At 37.1% G+C, this 15,144-nt stretch overlaps 1 protein-coding gene across 3 annotated transcripts in view; it reads left to right on the top strand.

Annotated features, from left to right (window-relative positions):
• LOC308559963 (MOB-like protein phocein) overlaps nt 1-5,525 on the top strand; it is a 40,808-nt gene extending 35,283 nt beyond the window's left edge. For all 3 annotated transcript variants that reach the window (XM_081143349.1, XM_081143347.1, XM_081143348.1), the window contains 3 exons: nt 3,782-3,861; nt 4,877-4,988; nt 5,117-5,525. In XM_081143349.1, coding sequence (XP_080999475.1) covers nt 3,782-3,861; nt 4,877-4,988; nt 5,117-5,248 — 324 coding nt within the window. In that variant the 3' untranslated portion in view covers nt 5,249-5,525. The remainder of the gene's footprint in view (nt 1-3,781; nt 3,862-4,876; nt 4,989-5,116) is intronic.
• The last annotated feature ends 9,619 nt before the right edge of the window (nt 5,526-15,144 follow it).

Below are 15,144 nucleotides of genomic sequence, written 5' to 3'. Positions count from 1 at the left end.
TTTCTTTTACTAGGAACAACTATTGGTGATTACTAGTTGATGCTTAGTCTAATAGGTAGAAATGTTACTTTTGAGCTTTTTAACTTTATAGGCCAATATTTTTTCTCTACATGTCATTAATGTTTCTTACTATTAACTTGGAACCCACCATAATGAGTTTTCTTTTCATATTTGGTCCTACATTGTAAAAGTTATTCATGTTGTTTTCTTCTCAGTTATTGTCAAGGTGAGCGTATAGAAGAAAAATTATTTATGTAATTTTTTTGTTTTAAATAATTGCTTTATATGATATCCTAGTACATACTCAGTTTTCCTTAGTTATCTCAAAAATGTTGTTTACAACTGGTTTATTTAAAGCATGTGTTGCTTTTCCCTTGATCTGCATTCCCTTTTAATCTGTAGTAAATTACTTCTTACTTGACACTGATTTGATTAAACATAATTGGGTTAGGCCAGTCTTGGAATTACCTTCAAATATCATTATATTGACAGACCTCTAAGGCTTGAAGACATAAAGGCTTGAAGACATTTGACTCTCTAGTTGCAAAATTAATAAATTCTCCAAAATAAGGAGTATCTGGTACCTGTCTAAGCAAATATATTTGGAAGACTGATTTCATTAGGGGGTGTTACTTTTTTGTGTGTGAGTAAATTGAAGCAATATTAAACTTGTGCCCTGGCTAGTGTGGCTTGGTTGAACATCATCCCATACACCGAAAGGTCGCTGGTTCAATTCCTGGTCAGGGCATAGGCTCAGGTTTCAGGCCTGATCCCTCTCCTTTCCTCTCTCTCTGTAAAGTCAATAAAAAAACAAACAAAAAAAAACAGAGAAGAAAAAAAGACAGTCCAATTTTAAAATGAGCAAAAGATATGAATAGACTCTTTAAAGAAGATACACAGCCCTAGCTGGTTTGCTCAGTGGTTAGAGCATCAGCCTGTTGGACTGAAGGGTCCTTGATTCCGGTCAAGGGCACGTACCTCGGTAGCAGGCTTGATTCCCGGCCGTGGTTGAGGCACATGCAGGAGGCATCCAATTGATGTGTCTCTCTCACTTCGATATTTCTCTCTCTCCACTTCCATTCTCTCTGAAAAGCAATGGAAAAAATATCCTCTGGTGAGGATTAAAAAAATAAAAGGTATACAGCCCTGGACAAGTGGCTTGGTTGGAGCATTGACCTGTACACCAAAAGGTTGCTGATTTGATTCCCCATCAAGGCATACTCCGAGGTTTTGGGTTCAATACCAGCTCAGGGCACGTTCCAGAGACAGTTTAGGGGATTAGAGTGTCGACCCAATATTCCAAAGTTGTAGATTCGATCTCTGGTCAGGGCACATACAAGAAGCAACCAATGAATGCATGAAAAAGTGGAACAAGAAATCAATCTCTTTCACACTTTCTCTCTCTTTCAAAATCCATTTTTAAAAGAGACATCTGTAATACTGTCAATAAAATTTAAAAAAACAAACATTGTGGTAAATATGTGCAATGGAATATTATTCAGCCATAAAAAGGAATTAAGTCTATAGTGTGAGAAATATTTTACAGCATTTTTATATATATTAAAAACATCAAAATCTAAAAAGTTTTTGAATAAGAAAAAGTAATGAAGTACTGATTCATGCTGCACTATGGCTGAGCCTTGAAAACATGCTAAGTGACACAAAAGGCCACATATTCATTTTTAGGAAATATAGCCAGAATAGGCAAATCCAGGTAAGACAGAAAGTACATTAGTTGTTGCTTAGGGTTTAAGGAGGAAAGAATGAGAAGTGAATGCTAATTAGTATTGGGGTGATGAAAGTGTTCTGGAATATAGTTAATGGTTGTACAATTTTTTGAATATACTAAAAACTACTGAATTGTGCACTTGTAAAACATAAATTTTAGGCTCTGGCCAGGTAGCTCAGTTGGTTAGATCATCATCCCAGTGCACCAAGGTGTTGTGGGTTTGGTTCCTGATCAGGGCACATACAAGAATCAACCAATGAATGCATAAATAAGTGGATTATATATTAATTTAAAAATACTCTCCAAAACTCAATAATTTTTATATCAATTATATGTTGAAATGATAATTTTAGCTACATAGAGTTAAATAAAACACATTTATTATTATTATTTTTTAAATATATCTTTATTGATTTCAGAGAGAGGAAGAGAGAGGGAGAGAGAGAGAGAGAGAGAGATGGAAACATAAATGATGAGAGTCATTGATTGGCTGCCTCCTGCATACCCCCAACTGGGGATCGAGCCGCCTGCAACCCGGGCATGTGCCCCGACCGGGAATCGAACCGCGATCTCCTGGGTCCTAGATCAATGTTCAACGGCTGAGCCACACCTGGCCGGGCTAAAACACATTATTAAAATTAATTTCACCTGTTTCTTTTTACTTTTTTAATGTGGCTACTAGACAATTTAAAGCGAAATGTATAGCTTGTATTATATTTCTATTGGACAGTGCTGATTTAAAGGTTACAACTGTCCCAAATGACCAATATGAGAAACACAGTGACTTAGGTATTTGCTTTTGACCAAATCACCTGTAATCATATATGTGGAGAAAGATAATTTTTTCAATAAATACTGCTCAAGGTTCTGTTTTAAGCAGTGAGTTCACTAATCATAAATTCCTGTGGATGTATAGTTAGAAAAACACTTCTTTTTGTTTAGATAATATTTGTGTATTTACCATGGCACTATAATAAGCCATATTTAGTAATTATTAAATACAATTCTAAATGTAATTTAGAAATTACGTTTCTAAATATCAGTTCATTTTTTCCTTCAAGGAGATCCCTGGTTCATTCTCACTGCTCCTTTCCTTTCACCCTTTTCCCTTCTGTCCTCAAAAGAACTGAGTGAGGAGATTACTTTGCAGTTTTATTTTTCCTTTAATAGGTTTGCTGATTTGCCATGAGACAGTAGGTTTCATTGTTTCTGATAAATGAAATAGGATAAGACAGGTTTGTTAAAATGTAAATATAAATTTCATGTTAAATTTCAAAGGAGGTTCAAGGAGAAAATTCTGTAGAGAGCAGTTAGGGTAATAGGGTGCAAGGCACATAATAAAGGATGCTTTCTAGGATGTTGGAAGGCAGTGACCCCTTCCTTGAGGTGTTTGTGAAGAGGAGGAGGCTTCTGGGCCTCTTGGTAAAGTATAAATCAGTGGACCAGGAGTCAGTATATAAGCATGTTTTTCAGTCCTTCCTAACCATGTGATCTTGCCTGAGTCATTGGCTATCAGTTCACAATAGTCCCTACTGCTATGCGTCACTCTCCTGGACTCTCCCTCGTGTGCTTTAGAGTTGTGATGTTTACATGCTTGCTTACTTGAATCTCTGTGATCTTTTCTAAGCTGGACTGCTTGTTTTGAAAGATTCCTTATCTTTGTCCACAGATAATTTTAAGAACTGGAAGAAGCCTGTGCATACTCTGCAAACTGACCAGCCTCAGTCTCCTTATTTGTTAAGTCGGAGGGTTACATTAGATACTTAGGTGTTCTTTTCAGCTCTAAATGTTGTTTTCTTCTAGGTACAGTGTTGAGAGTGAGAAATTAGGAGATTGATTCATGTATCTTCTAGAGGTCTGATATAGTTCATAGGGATAGTAAAGCCTTATTAATTGATGTAATATTGAATTTTACAGTCATTCTGATATTGTAAGGCAGTTTTTTCTTAGAATATATTCAAGTTTTTGGAATAAGACACATATGTAATAAATACACCTAACCTAAGAGGTAGAGCTTTTTGTTGATACATTTTTATATCCTTTCTTTTATAGTGTCCTGCTATAGACTATACTAGACACACACTTGATGGTGCTGCATGTCTTCTGAATAGCAATAAGTATTTTCCCAGCAGGTAAACAAAACTTTTAAACATGGTATTAAACTTTTTGGATTTACTTTAAAAGATTGTTTTTAAAACTAAAACTAGATTCCTGGTTAATGCATTGTATTCTTTCAACTTTTTCTTTTATTCAAGTTTTGAAATTAGGGTTATGGTTAAACTAAAGGTAGCAGGACTTAGCTCCCAAACCTCATGGGCCAGTTCAGTCAAGAGTAGTCCCTGTTCAGTCATTGTCTAGGGCTCTCTCTTTGATGCTTTAGAGCTGGGATATGTACACACTTGCTTACTTGAATTTCTGTGACAGCCTCCTCTTAGCATGCAGACTTTCTTAGTTGGACTGCTTGTTTTGGAAGGATTCCTTATCCTTGCCTATTACAGTTCTTATCAAATAAGATCTAGGAAGAAGCCTGTGTATACTGTAATGTATTATTGGTGAGGTTTGTGACTGGTCTTTTATTCTATTAAGATATTTGTTACCAGGTTGATCGATTTGGAAATTTTATTTCTCCCCAAATATCATTAACTCCAAAGAGCTCAGTTAAAATATGTAAAAAATACTGGGTTTTGCCTCAGTATCCTATAGAAATTAAAAAAAAAAAAAAAAAAAGAATATTAGAAATATGCAGGCAATTTTTATTTCTCAAAAAAAAAAATCAAGTTCTATGGAATAAAATAATTCCTGTTAGTAGTTTTAATCATCTCTAGAGAACAAAGTATTAATGTTGTATGTGTATGTTTTAGTAAGTTTTGATTTGCCAGGGATTTGTTTTAATTGCATTAAACTGCAATGTTTCAAAACTATGATACTGAATTTCAGAGGCACTGTGGTTACATAGAAAGTACACTGTCTCAGGAGTGAACAGGGTTTCTAGTCCTGCTCTTGCCACTTACTAGCACTTTGACCTCGGACTGGGAACTTATTTTCCCTAGGTGTCCGTTTTCACACTTGTGAAATGAAGAGATTGGAATACTGTATATTATTCCTAAGATCTGTCCAGCTCTATGAATCTTTGATTTCTGTTTCTAGGGTTAGCATAAAGGAATCATCTGTAGCAAAACTAGGATCAGTATGCCGTAGGATTTACAGAATATTTTCACATGCTTATTTTCATCATCGGCAGATATTTGATGAATATGAAGTAAGTGTATTTTACAAATTACCCTGATGCATTCTTATCAGAATGACAATAATATATGCTGATGTTATGTCTCTTTTTTTTGTTTTGTTTAGTAAATTAAAATAACACTTTTTTCTTCTTCTCTACAGAATGAAACATTTTTGTGTCATCGGTTTACTAAATTTGTGATGAAATATAATTTGATGTCCAAGGATAACCTGATTGTACCAATTTTAGAAGAGGAAGTTCAGAATTCAGTTTCTGGGGAAAGTGAAGCATGAAGGGAATCATATAGAAAAAAATGTACTGATCACATAATTAACAGTAATTATGTACTGTATATATATCATTTTAGACACATCAATCATGTATCCATATTATAGCCTCTTTGTTTAGTATAGGTTTTTGTATGCTGAGTGTTGCCTTTTAAAATGGGAAATACTTTTTAAGTTATTCATGAGCTGTATATTCACCAGTGTGGCACTCATGGTTTTTAAATAAGATTAGTATTATCTGTTTATAATGCCTGTTAATAAAAGAATTTACAGTTTGGTAAAATTGCTGCTAAACAATCATTGGATCACAATCCTCATCAAATAAACCCATCTATAAAAAGATGAGTGAGCTTGAGGTTTCGAACAAGCCGTTTACTAAAGAAATAGTAATGTTTTCCTTTGGTTTTACCCCTGAGTTTAGATAGTCTAGAAAATTCTGTAGTACATAATTTAGTCTTAACCGTTAACTTTTCAAAAATGAGATAAAAGTGTTTTAAAATTCTGTGTATAGTTTTTGATATACATATATGATTATGTGTATATCCAAATATAAATCAAATGAAGCATTAGTAATACTGAAATAATCTTAATACTATATAAAGTAAATTCTAGACCCACATACTTGGAAAGGATTACCTTTTGCAAAAGTGGACTGTTACATACAAGATGGTGATAATGAGGTGCATAAATGATGCCATTGGACACCTACCCTGTCCTTCTCATTTCCCTTCCCTCCCGCCCCAAACTACATTAGTTGAGAAGCTTTTCACCAGACTGTGATATAGTGGTGGCTTATACCTATTTATATTGTATTAATTGCTTACAGATTATACCTCATACTAGCAATTACACTACAGGAAAAATGTATTGGCATAGGCTCTTGCTTTTGTTTTGCAAAATTGTTCTAACTACTTGGAAACATTTTAAAAATAGTTTGACTCTGTCTGTTAGTAATATTAATCTTTTTATCTAACCATCAAGGCAGCATTTAAATTGAGTTGAAAAATATTGTAGTATTTATTTTATGACCCCTCCCTACAAAGTTTATGTTTGAATTTTATGCACATGCGATATTTTTTGCAATAATTTACAAGTTCCAGGGGTGTTGATGATAGGTCATACATATTTTGGACTTTGTTAGAATTCAGTGTCTTAATAAGGATTCAACTGCAGATTTTGCAATCTTATGATTTACTGAATGCAGTTTTTAACAAGGCACTGGAGTTCTGATTGCTAAACTGGTTGTAATGAGGCAATAAGATAGGCTGAAAAAATGTACATGTAGTGAAGAAAATATATAAATCCGTCTATTGAACAGTTAACAAACATGGGCAACTTTTTTTTTCATTTAAAATGGTTATTTTGAAATGGAGATGAAAATGTATTCATCTTGTTCTTTTCAAATTTGAGGAAAAATTTTATATCACATAATGAGACAAGTCTGTACGGCAAAAATTTGGGAAATGGTAGCATACTGAGAGTGTGTGTATATCTACTTATGCCTTTCCAAGCCTGCCAGTATATTTGATTTTGAAACAGTGCTGTCCTAGCAGCCAGTCATTACCCCAACCCACAACTATCCTTTAAGAAGTTTTATTCTCATAGTGAAAGGAATGTTGACTTTGAAATTATACATTTATATTAATGTCACTATAAACCATTAATTTAAGCATAAATTAATTGGACATATTAATTTTTAAACAAACTTGCTAAATATTGAGAGACTAAACTACTAAGTAAATTATATACAGCAATGTAGCCGTTCTCTCTAGACTGTGTCTCAGTGGATTTCTGTTGCAGTGGCTGAGATTGGCAATCTGGCTATAAGTATTTTGAAACACATTTTGAATAATATGGTTTAGTGTTAATGGGGAAATAAAATATGGTTTTTTAATTATTCACTCCATCTTCCCTGTGCTGTGTTTGGAATTGATCATAAACACACACACACACACACACACAAAAGGAAGCATCAGTTTGCAGTCTTGCTTTTGTATTCATATTGACATCTCCTTTATACTCATTGGATGTGAAGTTGACTCACTGTACTAGGCAGACCTGAATGAAACAGTTACTGTTTTCCCTTAATATTATTTACAGACTTTTGAAAATATACACATATGTACCTAAGTGACCCTGGCAAACCACTGATTTATAAAGTGTTCTAAAAAGAGGGGAATAGAAAATTTGCAGTTCTGTGTAATGAGGATGTTAAGCTCCACTTTTGTTTGGATTATCCACTATAAGTCCAAAAGTTAAAATTTTCTTCCCATAAAATTATTTTGAGTCCTAGTTGGTTTTTCCCAGTGGTTAGAGCATCGGCCCTTGTACTGAAGGGTCTCAGGTTCAATTTTGGTTAAGGGCATGTACCTCGGCTGCAGGCTGGATCCCCAACCCTGGTGGAGGCGTGTGTGGGAGGCAACCAATCAATGTGTCTCTCACATTGATGTTTCCCTCCCTCCCTCCCTCCCTCTGCCCCCCCCCCTCCACTCTCTGAAAAGCAATGGAAAAAATATCCTTGGGTAAGGATTAAAAAGGTTAAAAAATTTATTTTGACCATATAGTTAATTCATTCTTTTTCTCCTATTATATCTGGGAAAGGAGCTAACTTAAATGTTCCTGTAGGTATCATAGTTCTCTTGTGTGTGTACGTTTTCTTTTCTCTGACTTGAGGTCAAATGTGCATTTCTAGAACAGTTTCTCAAATTCTTAATGAGTTAACACTTTTTATTGACAGAATAATACTAAAAATCCATGATTACATTGTTAGCAAGGACTGTGTTATGGTTTAAACACATTACTGACTAATCCCAAATTTATTGTAATAGAACTAATTATTTGTTCCCTGTGTACTTTGCTCTACTCACTGTAAGATGACACCTTTTTGCCTGAAGGCTTCCTATAATTTTATTTGCAGAGTTAAATTCCACATTTTATATACTTTGTTTTTGCATACTTCTCAGATGTGCTGATGGTTTCTTTGTGTAGTTCTTCCATGCTATGCAAATGTTTTAATAAAAGTAGTGTGCTGTAGAATTTTAAAACATGTGATACCTGACTAGTCAGGAGCACTGACTTCTCTTCCCTTAGGTTGTCAAATAAAAAAAAATGACAACAGCCAACACAGCAATAACCGTGCAGTGTGAATGAATCAAAATTATACCTATTTTTTTGTCAGAGCAGCACAAAATATATTTTTTGGTGTGCCGCAGAATTTTAATAGTTTTTGTGCCATGAGATAAAAAAGGTTGAAAATTGCTATTAGAGGGTTATATTACTCAACCAAAAGGTTCAGTTGGGAGCCTCACTCTTAACATTTGGGATGTATATTTTTTAGGATATTTTGTGTGGGCTGGGAACCTAATGTAATTAAGCAAATACTAAATTTTTATAATAACCTGAACTTGCATCTGTGAAGATAGTATGTCAATTAAGTGCCTGATACTGATTTTAGCATTAATTATAGCATCAACCTTCAAAATTAGTAAGATACTCATTTAAAAAAAAATCATTTTATCCTGATCTGATTGATTGGTTTTTTTTGTTAATCCTCACGGCAACCCTTCAGTCTGCAGGCCGATGCTCTAACCACTAAGCGCAAACCAGCTAGGATGATCCTGACCTGATTTTTGCTATAAACCTTGGTAAAAGCAGTTTATAATTCCATAAACAATGTATTTACCACTTTATTTTGGGTGGACCTCATGAGAGCCATTTGTGTCTTATATAACAATTAGAAAATTTCACTTAAATACTGTAGTTTGTTGCAGAGTATAGGCTTTTCTGCCTTTTTTGTGACTCAAAGGAACATTCTCACAAAATGATTCTTTATGTAAAAGAATATTCTACATGTACATTTGCTGATTTTAATATTTTGGTTTTCCTTAGTATCAGTATCTAAAAGAAAATGTTTATTTTTAAAAAATGCTTTATACCTTGTTCTAAAAGTAAGAGGTTGAATCAGGTAGCTATAGGATTCTGTCCTTGTGTTTTCCTCCACTTCAGAGATAGGATAGACTTCACTGCCCAAAAAAAGTCTGTGTGTTTTTAAAGCCAGGTATTTATTTATGTAGAGAGATTATGCTTGCCCTGATTTGGGCGATATTTAAACCACATTAAATATTTGGTGCTTTTGGTTTTTAAAATATCATTTTACAAAACAAATGCAGGTCTTGGTTTCTGATTGCGAGATCCATATTAGTGACTGTATTCATTTTCAATGTCTGCTGTAGTAATTACTACAGATTTAGTGGTTTAAAACAATATAATTTTATTCTTTTACAGTTCTTGAGGTCAGAAGCTCGAAATCAGTTTTACTGGGCTAAAATTAGGTTCCTGGTTCTTTCTAGACTAGAGCCTCCAGCGAAGAATCTGTTCTTGCCTCTTTTTGCTGGCAGCGACTGCTGGCACTCTTTGGCTTGTGGCTGCATCATTCCAGTCTGTACTTGTATAATCACATTGCCTTCTCCTTCAGTGATAGCTCTCTGCTTAATCTGGGTTTTAAAAGCTTTTCATCAGGTCCCAGGTTGGTGTGGCTCAGTTGGTTGGGCATTTTCCCCTTCACCGAAAGGTTGCTGGTTTGATTCCTGATCAGGACACATGCCCGGGTTTCAGGCTCAGTCCCCAGATTGATGTTTCTCTCTCTCCCTGGCTCTCTCTCTTAAAAAAAATTAATAAAAATATTTAAAATAAATAAAAGCTTTTCATCGGTTTCGGAAACCACTGGGAAATTTAGGAGATGAGATCAAAGGTACACTTTTTTCAATCCAGTAAATAGTAATTGTAGCCAGCATTTTCTCAGCAGAAGATAAATCTGACAATAGTGAAAACAGCCACCTCTAAGGTAAGTTCCTAGGGGAAGAGCCCGTTGGGGACATACTATCTGCTTCGCCCAGGGTTGCCGAGGACGATGCAGGCTACATAGAGCAAAACAGAAAGGGTGGCTCCTCAGCTGACCCTCTGCCTCTAGCCAGCTTTGTTGCCAGAGTTAATCTTTTGTTTTTTAAATGTGGGAGCCTGTTTGAGACACGTTAAATCCCACAATTTGATGAATTCAAAAGCCTCAATGTGAGACTAATACTATTTGTGTGGACCTTTAACCATGGCATTGAAGGTAACCCTTTTGTGTTTTGGTTTGATTTGATGAAGGAAATCGGGTAAATTCTAACATCTGTAATGTGTTGGTTCCTTTAAAGTGAGAATGCTGCCAGTGCAGACTTTCTAAGTGCATCCTTAGATGGGTATGAGTGGGAAGTGCTGTTTAGTGTTTCTTAAGAAATGAGTATGCCCCATACCAGCTGGTCTGGAATCTTTAGGGCACTTAGTAAGGAAAGTAATTTTTTGCCATCAGGATTTTTCAGCCATGTTTAGCATATTCTAGACTGAGGAGCACATTTATCTGTTTGGGGGCAGTACAGATACTAAATACAGCCTTTACGTCACCACTCTTGAATCACTTGGGTTTGCTTTATTTGGGGAACTGAATCTAAAGAATTGGCAACCTCTTAATGCAACTAAAAGGGCTTCATTGTGCTGGTATTATTTAGCAAATCCCAAGGAAAAGATAAAAATAAATTTTGAACTAGGAAAGGAATCTTAGGGATCATTGAGTTAAGCCTCTCTTTTCTCTTGTTTTACAGATTAGAAAACAAACTAAAACAACAAATCAAGGCCACAGAGATTAAATGATTGCCCAGAATTCCCATAGATAGTGCAGAACTGGGGCCTCAACGCTCTGAATGGTATGGGAGTTAATGTATGTAGAAGAGGTGAAGAAAGGAGGAAGGTTCCCTCCCATATGACTTCTCAGTGGGACCAGCACTGGGAAGGTGCATGTACCATCTGGTGGTCTCCGTTCTTAAACACCCAAGTTAGCTCACATGTTAGGGTTCTCTAAGCCCAAAAGTGCTTCTTGGTGCTGGAGCTTAACAGCCGAGTCTCTGGTAGGTTGAGTTTAGGAGTTGTGTGAAATCTATTCATCTAATAGAGTATTTGGTGTATCAGTGTGCAGTACACTAAGGGATGTTTGGGGACTTCCAAAACCCCTGATTTATTTCCAGGCATATCAATTCTGTGATTTTGGCTGATTATAAACAATCCCTTGTCCTGCTTACAATTCTAAATTTAAAAATAGGCCAGTCAGCCCTAGCAGGTTTGGTTCAGTGGTTAGACTGTCGGCCCGCATACTGAAGGGTCCTGGGTTCGATTCCAGACAAGGGCACATACCTCGGTTGCAGGCTCGATCCCCGGTCCCCGTTGGGGTGCATGCAGGAGGCAGCTGAGTGGTGTGTCTCTCTCACATCGATGTTTCGTCATCTCCCTCCCACTCTCTCTGAAAAGCAATGGAAAAAATATCCTTGGGTGAGGATTAAAAAGAAATAAAAATTGGCCAGTCATCAACTGACTGAAATCTCATCTCAGTCGGTCCCCTTTAGCTTACATCGGGGACCGTACCAGTCTGCCAGAAGCCCCACAGCGTTCCCATTCCTCCCGGGCTTCCTGTGCAACCAAGTACTAACCTGGCAGGTTTCTCAGGTCCGAGCCACATGTGCTGCTGAGTCAGCGTTGCGCATTGCAGCTGTCACTTGGCCCTCGCCTTTTGTTTATCAAGTGATCTATCTAAAATACGAAACTCAATTTATGGTCATCTAGAGCCAGTTGGGTAAACTGAAAAACTTAGCTATTAATGCGGATGACATACTTCCTGGATGGTTTCTCTTAAAAGACGAGTTTCTCCTGGTAATACATTTGCATCTTGTCTAGTTAAGTCAATGAAGCGTTTCAAGGACAGTATTTTGTGATCTTGGAATTAAGTTAGAAAGTAAATTTAGATCACAGCTATGTAAACAGCATGGCTCTCTGGACACTAGAAGTGAGACTCATGGAGAATAAAGGAAATGCGTTATTTGTGGCCTTAAAAGGAGGGGAATAAATCATGGAAAATGCCTCTTTGTAGATTTTCAACTTCTCCCTAAGTAAATTCGGAATATTTTACAATCTATAGTTTTAAAATTCTGTGAAGTTAAAAAATGTTAGAGATAAAGAGGCTATAAGTCTTGGCAATGACCTCTATTGAAACATCCTTTTTGCATATTCACATTAATAAGCTTTTTCTAAGTCTACATTAATGGGTCCCTTTAGCAATCAATGAAGATTTTCCTTTGGTGCTGTATTTATGTAGTTACTTTGAACACCTGAACATAGTTAAACGTCTCAATACAACAAGATTTAAAATAACTGGTAATGATTTGGGGAAATTGGGAAGAGAGGGACTTTTCAAGCGTTGCTTGGAGCAGCGGAAATGTGTGAACACAAAACGAGCTTGTTTGTTAGTGCTGAGAGGAGCGTGTGTGAAATGCACGGGGTTCACTAATTCTGAATCAGATGCCAGCTTTCAGAGCGAGGGTAGAGACCGAGTTCTTGTTATTCTAGTTAAATGCCAGCGCCAAGGTACAGTGCAGTCCTGTGGGAAGAACCTGTCAGTAGGGAGTGGAGAGCTCAGATTTAACAGGGTAATAAGTGGAATATGACCATATTGATTGGTGTCACATTTCCGAGGCTTTGGGAGAGGTCACAGCCTGAGAAGTGTCAGAAGGCGGGGCCTCTCGAGTGTGTCTTTCTGGCCATGAAGGTTTTCCAAATCCAAGGCATTATGTCCTTTGCCACTCCTCAGACTCCACAAGATTCTAGGGTTCACCAGAACCTTAGAGCTCATTATATACTCACAGAAATAAAAATCATTACTCAGAAACAGAATGGAGTGTGAAAAGGGACCAACATTGTGGCCTGGAAATTTGATGCTGGAAGGGAGGCCAGGTGGAGGGCCACAGACAGGAATAGATTTCTCTTGATTCAAATGTTCTCTGGACCTACAGGACAAGAAATTTTCAGCTTGTGAGTTTCCTTTTACCTACTCTTGCCCAATGCCTGTGACACCCTATACCTACTGATAAGGACCCATCTGTACCCCCTAATCTCAGGCCCTGACACAGCCATCTGCTCCGCACAGTCTGAGATCCTCTGCCCTGGTTGTCCTGAGATCTTAAAATCAGACAACTTTAAGGTCTCTGTAGGCACCAGATTCCAGATTCTACCCACATAAGATCAAATATATTAAAATGGAGCCCCATTTCACATTAAATATAATTTTTATACTTACAACATAAATTTGAACATCTTTTTGTAACTGATTTTTAACAACTGGGCTTTCCGTTGGTTACTTAGTTTACAGTTGGCCATGGTTTCTCATCACATATTCTCTGCAAGTCCTTTGAATTGAGAAAAGCTAATTTACCAATTATTTTTAACATGAATGACATTTTTATGAATATGAAAAGAAATGTTGGTATATATTATATTTTATAGCTATTTAATTATATCAGTTTTGCAATTCTCATATTTTAGAGCCAACGTATTTTTTAACAGGTCTCAAACCTTTTTTGGGACCCCTGAAAAGTTCATAGGTCCTCATGTTTAAAATGATCTGCTTATAATTTTATAACAAACACATGCTGTAATTAGAAATATTATATCAAATACTGCTCAGGGAAGCCTTCCCTGACCTTGAATGTATTAGATTTGTCTATTATATGCTCTCCTAGCAAACTTCACTTCCTCTAAGAGTATTTCCATGAACTACAATTACATAATTATTTCTGTTATTACTCATCTACTATCTCCTCTGATAGCCTATTGAGTCCATTAGGGCAAGGCTGTGCTCTCTCTAGTCCCGGGCATGGCATCTGACTAGGAGTCAATAAATTTGTTAAATGAATGAGAAGAGAGTGAACCTGCATCCTCTCACAGGGATTCTGTTTCAGGATGGGGGCTTCATTGCTGTCAAGCGCCAGAGCACTGAAAACTAAAAAGCACTCTTAATAAATAGATGTCCCCCCTCCATCTTCTGTTCAGCGTATCTGCCTTTAACGGGTCTGTGCCTGCAGTGAGAGCAGCGTGGTCTTCTGCAGACACGATTTGTTCTTGGCTGCTGAGCATCTGGTTTTGGTCTCTGGCTCTTCTGGAGATCTGTGAACTACCCAATATATTTGGCAAAGTAGTGATGAATCTTTTTATTAACCACATAGAAATATATTGACATGTTAGTGAATATTATATTCAAATTTTAAAGGTGGCTGTATTTATTCTGGCATTCCCCCAGGAATAATCTTGTTCACCACACTTCACAAACTTAAAACTAGACCTTTAAAAAAATAATGGGTTCAATCGACTGAGCACCTAACTGGGTGTCGCCAACTGCGGTAAGCACAGTCCCGCCTTCTCCCCTTCATCCTCGTAGTTTAATGTGCGTCCGCAGGAGCAGGAGCAGCGCAGGCCGAGCCCAGGCCCGGCTCCCGGGCTCGCTCTACTGCGCCGGCTGAGCCGTGTCTGAGCGGGGCTGTGACTGAGCGGGGCTGTGACTTCCTCGGAGAGCGCCTTTCATTCTCCCATGCGTGGGGCTGGGTTAGGCGGCTGTGCTGGAACGAGGCGCCTTAACCAGACAAGGCTTTCCTTTTCTTTGCAACAAGACCAGGTCAGTAATCCCGGGTTAGTGCAGCAGTTCCAGGGCCCTTCATTGGTGTCCCAGGCTCCGGCTGATCCACTGTCCCTGGGACGCGGCCTCCGTTCTCAAGGCCAGTTGGCTCATGGTCACAAGAAGGCCGCTCCCCTCCAGGCTCAACACTGGGTATTAACAATCTTTTTAAAACTGCTAACTCAATGAGAGAAAAAAAAGGCATCTTTTTTTGTTTTTTTTTGTTTTGCAGTTTTTATTGAGTTGAAATCTTGTAATGTTTATTGATCGTTTAAGGTTTTTTAAAAATATGTCATTGGCAGTTTTTTCTGCTTGGCTCTACATTGTTTTTTGTTAACATCTCTGTGTACTTAGAATATTAGCCATTCGTCCT

This window comes from Miniopterus schreibersii (assembly GCF_964146895.1).
Source record: "Miniopterus schreibersii genome assembly, chromosome: 7".
NCBI lineage: Eukaryota > Metazoa > Chordata > Mammalia > Chiroptera > Miniopteridae > Miniopterus > Miniopterus schreibersii.
Note: the sequence above shows the minus strand (reverse complement) of the source record. Positions and strands in the feature narration are given on the sequence as shown.